Consider the following 10,974-nt stretch of genomic DNA (forward strand, 5'->3'; position numbering starts at 1 on the left):
AAAAATGGAATGCACGACTACCAAATCTTCTAGCATTCTACTTATCTTCAATCCAAGTCTTGTTCTAACCTTTAAGCTGTTAAGCATGACACATTACACTTTTAACTGCTTTAGGTGAGTTTTGTGATTTTTAAACAAATTAGTACAGCTCGAACGTTTAGATATTTCATAACTTAATCATTCAATATTCAAGAGACAGGCACTGGTCCATGCTACATAAAAAAATTAGCATTCCTATCATTTTGCACCCACCACCTATTCACTACAATAAAAGTTCTAAAAACTACAGAAAGAGAAACAACCTAGAAATCTTCACTGCAAAATGAACATTTTTCCAAAGTTCCATATGATTGGTGCTTCACAATTCGTTTCAAAAAACCGCCCACCTAATGACACTACAATAAAAAAATCTAAAACACTATATAAAGAGAAGCAACCTAGTAATCTTCACTACAAAAATGTTCCATTTGATTGATGATTCACAATATGTTTCAGCAATTACTGAGTGTGGATATCTCCTCAAGGAAACCCAAATTAGTAATAACTTAGTATCATAAGGAATCAAACCAATAATATAGATCATTTGCTCCATAAGCATAGCATTATCCATGAAACATCATCCCAAATGAAAGTCGGCCTTTCACTGTATTTAGTCCCTAGTCTAGTCTTCCAGTAAATTCATTAAGCATAAAGTACACCATAACAAGGCTGCTGCTTATGCATGGATACCAATAAATATTTGAAGGATCCCAGCCAATCATAAGAACTCCAAAAATGGTAAAGCTTTCAGTTCAGATCAATATTGGCTCCTAATAATGAAAGTGAACTGTAGCAAACTCTCCAAAGTCGTCCATAAGAACCACAAGAGCCTCAATATGTATATTCAAATACCAAACCTTGTCTATCACTTGATAAAAAGATAAATCCATCATGGATAAGTATTTTTACTTCCAATAGTCCTTTAAACTTTCCGATCATCAAAGTTATATTCGATGAGTCAGATTTATATTGTTCATTCAACAAAGCATCCTCAAATACAAGTCCCTGATCTCATCATACCTAAGTTGTTAAAGAAAAACTAGCCCGTTCCATATAATCTTATTAATACCTTACTCCAGGACCAGAAAGACAACCTACCCGACAATCATTAAACAATTTAGTCTATACCACCTATGACCAAATAGATATAGATATATAGAAACAAACCAGGTGGAAGAGGAATAAGAGAAGTGTGTAAAATAAATATGCAACTTCAGAATTGCATGCTGAAGCAGCATGCTTATATTTGAAGATGTCTGTCCCACAATTCCAGATCCACCTACACAAGAATAAAGGTCCACAAAATATTAGAAGAGAATTCACTGCACCAAATCGGAATATAAAATTCTACAAAATAATCCTTACCAAATGATTCACACTAATAATAGTATCCATGTCCATGTGAGCCATCACCCCCATAATAAGATGAATACGAACCTCTACCGTACTGTAACAAGAAAAGCAAAATTTGTAACTGATATTACAATTTAATTATATGAACAATAAAAATAGGTTAGACAATGTTAACTAACATCGGAACCATAATAGTCCGGCGGGTACTGTCTGCTGCCAGCCCCAAAAGAATCTACAAAAGAATTTAAAAAGAAAAAAGTCAACAAGAATATAATCCACATTATGAGCAATTGATTAAGAATAAAATGGGAGTAAAGGTTAGACCATTGTGATGAGTTCCATGAAATATAGGAGGATCTGCATAATCCAATCGGGGACGAAGTCTATTAGGCCCCATGTAATCAGGTTCAGGGTCCTTGAACAGGAATACAATAAATTCAAATTAGTTAGTATCTTTTAGTTGTGAATGGAATTAACAAAAAAATCTACAGAGATACAACCACATTTATAAGCAAAATTAAAAAAATAAATTCTTACAGTCATATAAAACGGACGTTTCATTCCATGCATGTTGTCATCGTATAGATATGGATCATCAAAATGTCTTCCCACAAAAGGCATGTCAAATTGTCCACCAGGGGAGTAGGTCCTCCTTGGAGGAATAGGCTCACTAGGGCCTCCATCAGGCATACCATACCATGCTCTATCGTGATAAGGTCTAGATGGTCCAGCAAATGAAGCACCTCGGCTACCAACATAATGTCCACCCCTCACAGCTCCTGCTTTACAATATAGTAAAATATAAAATCATTCAAAAACCTTCATGCCAATGCATGCAAAAATAAATCTGAACTAAAATTATAGCACGTCTCTCTACAAGTAACCTTGTGGACCAAATTGCCTCTGACGGAAATCCGGATGCATATTAAAATCAAAGTCATCCCGAAAACCCATTCTTCCAATTTGATTGTGTCCACTGTGATAGAAACTCCTATCCCTGTTGAAATTTCCCCTGTTATTGAAGGGCTGTCTTCCTCGTCCAAACCCCCTCCCTGTAGTAGGTAGGGACTGTGATTAGATAAATTTAATATTGGACTCAACAATATAATTTAGGTTCCAAGTTAATTGTCAGAGAAAAACCTAAATTACCTGGTCTTGAAAAGGCTGCACTCCTAGCATGACCAATTCGGAACCCACCACACATACCACCTTTGACAGCCTGTGTTTTAGGCAGAGGGTTTGAGAGTCTAGCTCTCACTTTTATCTGAAAAGCATGCCAAAATTTGAATATTTGCACCAGATGCAAAACCAAGTCCAAATAAAAAGAAAAATAAAATATTAGAATGTTAGATGGGTGTAGAATAGAAATTAAGCCCAAAATAATGATATTGATAGTCATGAATATTAATCTTTGAGAGCCAGCGAGGGGGAAGAGGGAGTGAAGGAGATCAATGAACATTGTCATCAAACTCTCAAATTAACTTACAGAATCATATGATTTTACAATTCTAGGTAGTAAAATGGGTTTAACTTGCTCTTAAAACTTATTAATCTTTTCCTGGTAGATGAGTAGCTCGGTCCAATAGGCTCAAACTCACATAATTGCAAGTATCACACAAGAGTCAACAAATCTGTTTTCTAACATTAATATCTGCCCTAAATTTCCTAGAACAAAAGAGCCTTTAGCTGTACTTTTCCTTTCATTGCACCAGTCAACAACAGAAAACACAGTTGAAATCCTCATATTGCCTCATTGGCCCAGTTTGTTACTAGTGACCTAGAAAGCTTGTTGCCCAAACAAATCTGTATTAGAAACCAAGCTGCACATTTGTAACCATCAATTCAACATAGTGTGTTTTACAAAAATATAAATTTATCCTATAAATCATGACCCAACAATTTGTCTACACAAATTTTTAGCTGACAATCGGGTCATGACTCTTGAACCCAGCAACACACTCAAATGGTTTTCAATACCTGTTCTATTATCAATCTACAAACCGTTGTTATATCAGCCATATCTGTCTGCAGATCATTTTATGTGTTTGGTTCAGTGCTTTAAATGCTAAAATTTGAGCAAGGTATTGGTATGATTGAAAATAAAAATAGAAAAGTTGTGAATGAAACACACTAAAGTTTTTGAAGTGTTTTACAAAAGAACAAAGAATGAAAAATGTAAGATTTATTTCCTTGCCAAAACCAGCAAACAGAAAACAAGAATATATTAAGGTGTATTAAAGATGTAGAAGGGAAACTTCTGACCCCAAATATGAGAAATTGGAGAGTTGATTTTATATATGAAGCACCCACTGCAACACAACAATGACAGGCACCAGAGCATAGCTAATGTCCAAAATAAAGGACATGGCGACACTGCATATATGTGTATGTATGCATGTATATATAATATGACAAAAAATATCAATCAAGAATTAAGACTTATATAATTCACAATGTAAAAACAAATCTGCTACAGGTTCCCTAGAGTAAATAACGACCCTCACAATAGAATTCTAGTTAAGAAACATATATCTTAATAGAGAAAGGAAAAAAAGGATAAATCTTGCATTATTTATAGTAAAAGTTATTTCTTTCAATTTCTTCTTTTTTTAAGATAATAGTATCTAGGAAGATTTAGTTGAAAATAGGTGTCAGTTCACATTCTTTACTCATGTTCAAGTTGTGTCGAGAAAGTGTCTTAGATGTGTTGAGGAGGTATGTATGCTGAAAAAGAAAATAATTGGAACACAGCTCAGGAGTTTTGGGCATGTGTCGAATGCATATCCAATAAGTGTCGTATCCAAAAAGTATCAAACACAACAGCACACTATTCTACAGATATTTCAAAGCTTCCTGGATTTTTATAAGCTTTTCAATTATGGGCAAGGGATAGGCTCACATGGAAGGTGTACAGATCCAAAAGAAAGAACATAATTTGGCATACTACAGTAGAATTTGGATAAGAGAGAGAGAAAACCTTAAGATGAGGACAATGGCAAAACTATGGGTTTGGAATGATGGCACTTCTAAAGAAGTTTGGAAATGTAAAGGAGAACAAGGTTCATTTAGCTCACAAACCTATTTAATGAGACTTGAGAGTGAAAATAGAAAGAATGCTTAAGAGATAAATCATCTCTTAGCTGATTCATATATTTATGAAGACCCTTGAATTAGAGATACTCAAAAAGATATGAGCAACCTACACATAGGTGACAGGACGAAACAAATTAACCTATTCTAACAAGCTAACCCATTCAAATAAGTTAACAATTTTGATATTTCCGTCGAGCTGGAGCATGTAAATTGTATGTAATAAGCTTAGAACATATAAATTGAATTTGAGGTCTCAAGAGCTTAGTCAAAATATATGCAAGCTAATCATTGGAGGTGACAAATTTCCTACAAATTTTCTTAGACAACTTCTCGAACAAAATGATAATCAATTTCTATATGGTTGATTCTCTCATGAAGTATAGGACTGGAAGCAATATGAATAGCTTCCCAGTTATCACAATACATGCTAATTTGTTGAATTTCATAAAATATTAGCTCTTAATGGAATTGTTTTATCCTCACAAGTTCATAAAAGAGTGTTGTCTCATCACTCTATACTCAGCTTTGGGACTAAATTGAACAACCACATTTTGTTTCTTGCTTTTCCAAGAAACAATATTGCCTCGAAGGAACATGTCTATAGGAGATCCTAACCAATCAACATCCCAATATTCAGTCAATTGGATATCTCTCATATCTTCATATAGCAGTCCTTATCCTAGAGTCTTTGTAAGGTATCTGAGGATGTGAATGACCTCATTCCAGTGATCAAGACAAGGAGCCTGCATAAATTGACTAACCACTCCAACTACAAAAGACTAGTCATGTCTAGTAATAATGAGACAAATAAGTTTCCAACAAATCTTATATATCTTTCTGGGTCTAAGAAGGGTTCAATATGCTCTGTCATTAATTTCTTATTTGAATGCATGGTCTACAATCAATCATACATGTTTCTTTAAGGATATCTAAGGCATTTTTTCTATGAGAAATTATAATACCTTCCTTCTATTGAGTTACTTCAATACCCATAAAGTATTTAAGACATCTAATATCTTTGGTCTGAGAGTGATTTCATTAATGTTTCTTTAGCATAGAAACTTTTGTGGCCCTATTCCCCATAATGACTATATCATCAACATACACTATTAAGTACATGCATTTCCCAAGAGAGACATGACAACAAAAGACCAAATGATCTACTTCACTATGTTTCAACACAAGTTATACAATCTAATTGAATTTGACCAACCAAGCATGTGGAGATTGCTTAAAATGTATCACAATAATCAAGACTTTGTATATGTGTGTATACACGTTGGCAACTAGTTTTGCTTGAAGGTCATCAATTTGATTATTTCGTCCAACTTTGATAGCATAAACTCACCTACATCCATCTGTCTTATTTCTAGATGCAAGAGAAACAAGCTCCCATGTTTGGTTCTGGTCAAAAGTTTTAATTTCATCAATCATAACTTGTTGCCATCCATGATGCTCAAGTGCTTCAAGTACATTTGTGGAGATCAAAATAGAGGACATGGATGAGACAAAGGAGGTAAAAAAAAGAGATAATTGATGACAACTTAGAAAATTGTTAATAGAATGAGGCTATCAAGTAAAGCAAGTACGTTTTCAAAAAGTTATGGATCAATCAGGGTCTACATTATGGATGTTGTAGTATGGGTAAATGGTGGTGAAGAACTTCAAGAAGAGAACTCAACAGTCTCTCGTGTTTTGCATTGATAAGTGATCAAAGGAGGTGATGATGGTTATGGTAGACTTAGAGGAGGAGAGGGACTTCGAGAAGTGAGTGGATTTAGAATGACAAAAGGGAGATGATTGTGGTTCAACAAATGGAACAAGTAAGACTTGTGATACAACAAAACTAGCATCTTGAAGTGAAGAGAAAGAAAGGAATCTCCTCAAAAAAGATGACACTTACAGAGTTGTAGTGGTTTTTAGTTTCTGGAGAATAACATTAATACTTTTTTTTTTATGATAAGAATAGCCCAAAAAAACACATTTGATAACTCTTGCAGAGATCTTGTCCAACCCAGGAAACATATCATAACAAAAAACACAAACACACACAAAGACATAGGACAAACATGAAATAAAGGTTCATCAAGAAATAGGATAGTATAGGAAATGTGATTGTTACGAAAGGAAGAGAGCATTCTATTTATAAGGAAGCAAATAGTAAGAATACCTCACCATGAGCTGGTATATTAGTACCAAGGAACAAAGTACAAGCAATTTCAACCAAGTGCTATTTTTTCTTTTTGTAATACTATTTTGCTAAGGTGTATCAGGTGGAATGATGTAAAATATCATGTGAACTTAAAAGAATAGAAAAGCCAAAAGAAAAGTATTCTTTAGTAGTATCATCCCTCAATTTTGATAACTTGACCAAACTGATTTTTTGTTGCAATAAGGAAAGATTCTAAAGACAATAGTCAGATCGATATTTCATTAAATAAATCCAAGTACAGCGAAAAATTTCATCGATAAAACATAATAAAATATTGAAATCCTAAGATCTGACTCTACTTGGACCCCAAATTGCAGAATGAATTATAGAAAAGACAAGGTTACATCTTGTTTTAGGTCTTTCTGGAATAGGAATATTTAACATGTTTTCCTAATTGACATGATTCACTCTTGGACTTGAAGTTTCATGAGGTTGAGAACTATTTTCTTCAATTTTGATAAGTATAGATAACCCAAGCAATCGTGCAGAAGTTTAGAATTACACTAAGAAATGGAAGAAAATGACTATTACCAAAATTATGATCAGAGGCACCTCAATCAAGTATCCATAGACATTGACTTTTCACGATTTGAGAAATGCAAGTTGTTGACAAATCAGACTAGGTGGATGATTGTGTTTGGCTGCTAGATTTTAACCTTAACTATTCATGGTACCCTTCATTGGAAAACGTGGATTCAATCTACTTAGATTGGAGGCATCAATTGTCTTGTCAAGGAAGCCATGTAAAGAGAAATAGTTTTCTTGAGTATGGCCAGTATGGCCCATTTCCTTACTATAAGGACATACACAACCACTTCATCCCCCTTTATTTCCACCATCGCAAGTAGACACCATGGCAAATGATACAACAGAATCATGCAGATTTTTTCCGACAAGAGTAGGCAAGGTTATCAGACTCAAAACTCTAAATAGATTCATGGGAGTTATGTAAACCGAACTTTACAGGTCTACATTATATGAAAAAAACCGATATAATACATATCAATTCAACATTCAACACCATAACCAATCAAAATAATAGACAATATGATGCAATCCTAGTTTCATCACAATAAATCCATAATTATAGAGTAACTAAGTTTAGTAATGCACATGGCATGACTAATAAGTTCAAACTACACCAAATCGATAAATCCATACAATTGCAAAAAAAATGTTCTTAAGGTGATAACAATTAAATAACTAAATAGAAAATTCTAGGTTTTTGCTTAAAAATGAGACGGGAGAGGTACTATAGTTTAAAAATAATGCAGTAGAAGTTGATATTCCCAACATTCTGAAAACCGGCAGAAGGGAAGACACTAAAAATGGAGAATAATTTTGTACGCTCATAAAATCAGAGTCAAGTAACAAACAAGAGTGAATACCTTTGATGCCACATCACCCATTTCTGACTTATTTACACCATCAACACAAGCTACAGCAGCTTCATGTGTAAGAAAATCAACAAATCCATAATCCTTCCTCTTAGCAGTAGACATATTCCGTGCTAACACGATTCTCACAATTTCACCATAAGATTTAAACAACTCCCTCACATGATCTTCGTCCCAGTGTGGAGGGAGACCATTAATAAACACAGACTTCACCTGTGCCATTATCTCTGGGTCAGGTTCACGTATGGGTTCAGCAAAGGCTACCTTGGCAGTTCGTTCAGCGTGGCCAAAGATAACATCAGGCTTTTGAAGCCTCTTATATGCAAGCATGGCATCTGCATGACAAGAGAACTCTACAAATGCAAAGCCCCGGCTCAAGCCCTCATGTTGAACATCTGGGACAAGCGTAATGTTTTCAACCCCTTCAATACCATAGTCCTTCAGCTTCTGTTTGATCTGCCACCCATATATTGAGAAATAAGTTAACACGCCAGGGAAGTAAACACTTGCAACCAAAAAAAAACATGCGTACACTTACAGCTTCTTTTGTCCAAGTATTGCAAATGTTTCCCAAGAATAATGTGTCATTATCCTCGCTAGGTGCAGTGCCACACCGTTTACCATGTATCTGTAAACAATGGGAGGTAAAAACATAGCAAAAGAAAGAAAATATTGTAAAGTCAAGGAAATAAACAATCAGGTGTAATAGAAACATACAACAGGGTTCTTCATTTCAGACAAAGCTTTCTTAGCATGCTCCTTATTAGCAAACTTCACAAAAGCATAGCCCTTGTTTTTATTTGTTGAAGAATTTTTATGCAACCTGACTTCAACTATCTCCCCAATCCTCTGAAAAACCTTTCTCAGATCTTCCTCTGTAGCATCACGATCCAACCCACCAACAAAAATCTCATGCTCTTTTTTAATCTTTCGCTGATTTGCAATGGCCTCCAGTTCCCTATGCTCCTGCTCCAACGCCTCAATTTCTTCTAGAGGTTCTTCTGGATCTTCCTCCGGATCCTCTTCAGAAAGCTCCACCCTCCCCCCTTGTTCTCGAAGATCTAACTTTTCACCACTCTTTGGTCCTTCACCACCATCTTTAATGGGATTAGCATCTTCTGTTTGCATCTGGGCTTTCACTTCTAGACCAAGAGGAACAGTGTTCTCTTCGTGTCCAAAAAGGTTTGTTTCCTCTTCCTCTGCTTTCTCTGGATCCTGCTCTTTCAACTTTCCTTTGTCTACTTCCTGTTCTTTCAATTCAACCTTTCCTTTATGTCCTACTTGTTCTATCATCTCTTCTTTACCTTTCTCTCCTTCACATTCTATCAATTCCTCCTTACCTTTCTCTGGTTCATGTTCTTTCAACTCTTCCTTACCTTTCACTCCATCGAGTTCTTTCAACTCTTCCTTTTCTTTCTCTCCATCGAGTTCTTTCATCTCTTCCTTTTCTTTCTCTCCATCGACTTCTTTCAACTCTCCCATTCCGTTGTCTCCTTCCAGTTCTTTCAACTCTTCCTTTCCTTTGTCCCCTTCATGCACTTTCACCTCTTCCTTCCCTTCATCTACTTCCTGTTCTTTCAACTTATCCTTTCCTTTGTCCCCTTCTTGATTTTTGAACACTTCCTTTCCTTTCTCACCCTCCTTTTCACCAGTACAATCTTCATTATCTGCAGATATATTGAGGTCCATAATGGGCCGCCCTAGTCGCTGAAAAGAAACAGAAACATCCTGTGAAGCATTTACTTCAACTCCCATCATGTCATTTCCCTTTTCAACAACAGGTTCATCCACTTCCATCGACTTCTCTTCAGAAAACCCAACACCTTGTTCCCCCTCTTTCTCACCCTCGATACTATCTGCATCAACAACTCCAACATCTTTCACTTTCTCTGCAGCCTCGGTTTTGTCTTCAATTGGAGTTTCATCAGCTACTGCCTCACGTTGTTCTTCCAAATTCGGAGTATCAATTGCTTTAAGTCTAGGTCTCCCTGGAGCCTTCCTTTTCACAGTTTTTGTACTGCTACCACTAGCTACCGGTTTCTGTTCCACTGTCATAAATTTCAACAACAGATAAGGTTAAAAAAATAGCACTGAAAAATAATCAACAGTTTCAAACAAGGACAACCCTAAATGAAATAAATAAATAGAAAATACAGCAAAATCACAAAAGAAAACATGAATTCCCCAATAATACTACGACATAGATGAAGCAAACATGAAACCCTGAACAAATGATTTCAGTGCAAGTCTTGCTTTTCTATACTCTCAAACTAAGCTTCGGAAACAGAAGAGGGGGAAGGGCTTACGAGGAGGTTGATCGGTGTTGGAATCGGGGGCGGGTGAAACCTCTTTCTTCTTTGTACTTCTGGTTTTGGTGGCGACGGTGCGCTTCGCCGCAGGGGATTTCCTCGGTGGTGGCGTCTTCTTGGGGATTGCGGATTTAGAAGCGGGATCAGCATTTCGTGTTCTCATGGTTGAAAAGATTCAATAATGAATCAATCGTCGTTGATCAAATGAACGAGAACTAAACCTACGTAACCAGAACTGAAGTGAAGTCACCTGTTTCCAATGCTTCCAAATGACGATTTTCTCCTATAATCTTGCTGCTTTTTGTTATAGGTCGGTCTAAGTGTAATTTTAGTGTTTTATTTTTTTTATTTGTTAACACGATTTATATCTATTTACTTTTACTTTTTGGTAGTTTTAATATTGGTATTTTTGCCAATTACTAGGAAAATATAAATATTATCGCGATTCTGTGACTGTATTTTTGTTAAGTTTAATTTTTAAAATTAATTTTAATTATATTTTATTATAACTTCTTGGTAAGAAAATAATGTCTATTATTTTGATATATCCTAACTCCTAAATTAGGAAGAC

General features: G+C 35.5%; 1 protein-coding gene across 1 annotated transcript; it reads right to left on the reverse strand.

Annotated features, from left to right (window-relative positions):
* Positions 1–912: 912 nt before the first annotated feature.
* On the reverse strand, positions 913–10,711 carry LOC137808448 (uncharacterized). Its single transcript, XM_068609567.1, has 11 exons — positions 10,401–10,711; positions 8,812–10,142; positions 8,633–8,722; positions 8,086–8,550; positions 2,542–2,656; positions 2,277–2,444; positions 1,930–2,171; positions 1,717–1,807; positions 1,572–1,624; positions 1,405–1,486; positions 913–1,318 (listed from the first exon to the last, which is right to left on the reverse strand). Exons 1-10 carry the CDS (start codon positions 10,564–10,566, stop codon positions 1,418–1,420), a joined length of 2,790 nt encoding a protein of 929 aa, XP_068465668.1. The 5' UTR covers positions 10,567–10,711; the 3' UTR covers positions 913–1,318; positions 1,405–1,417.
* Positions 10,712–10,974: the final 263 nt, after the last annotated feature.

Source organism: Phaseolus vulgaris, chromosome 3 (genome assembly GCF_000499845.2).
Source record: "Phaseolus vulgaris cultivar G19833 chromosome 3, P. vulgaris v2.0, whole genome shotgun sequence".
Classification (NCBI taxonomy): Eukaryota; Viridiplantae; Streptophyta; class Magnoliopsida; order Fabales; family Fabaceae; genus Phaseolus; species Phaseolus vulgaris.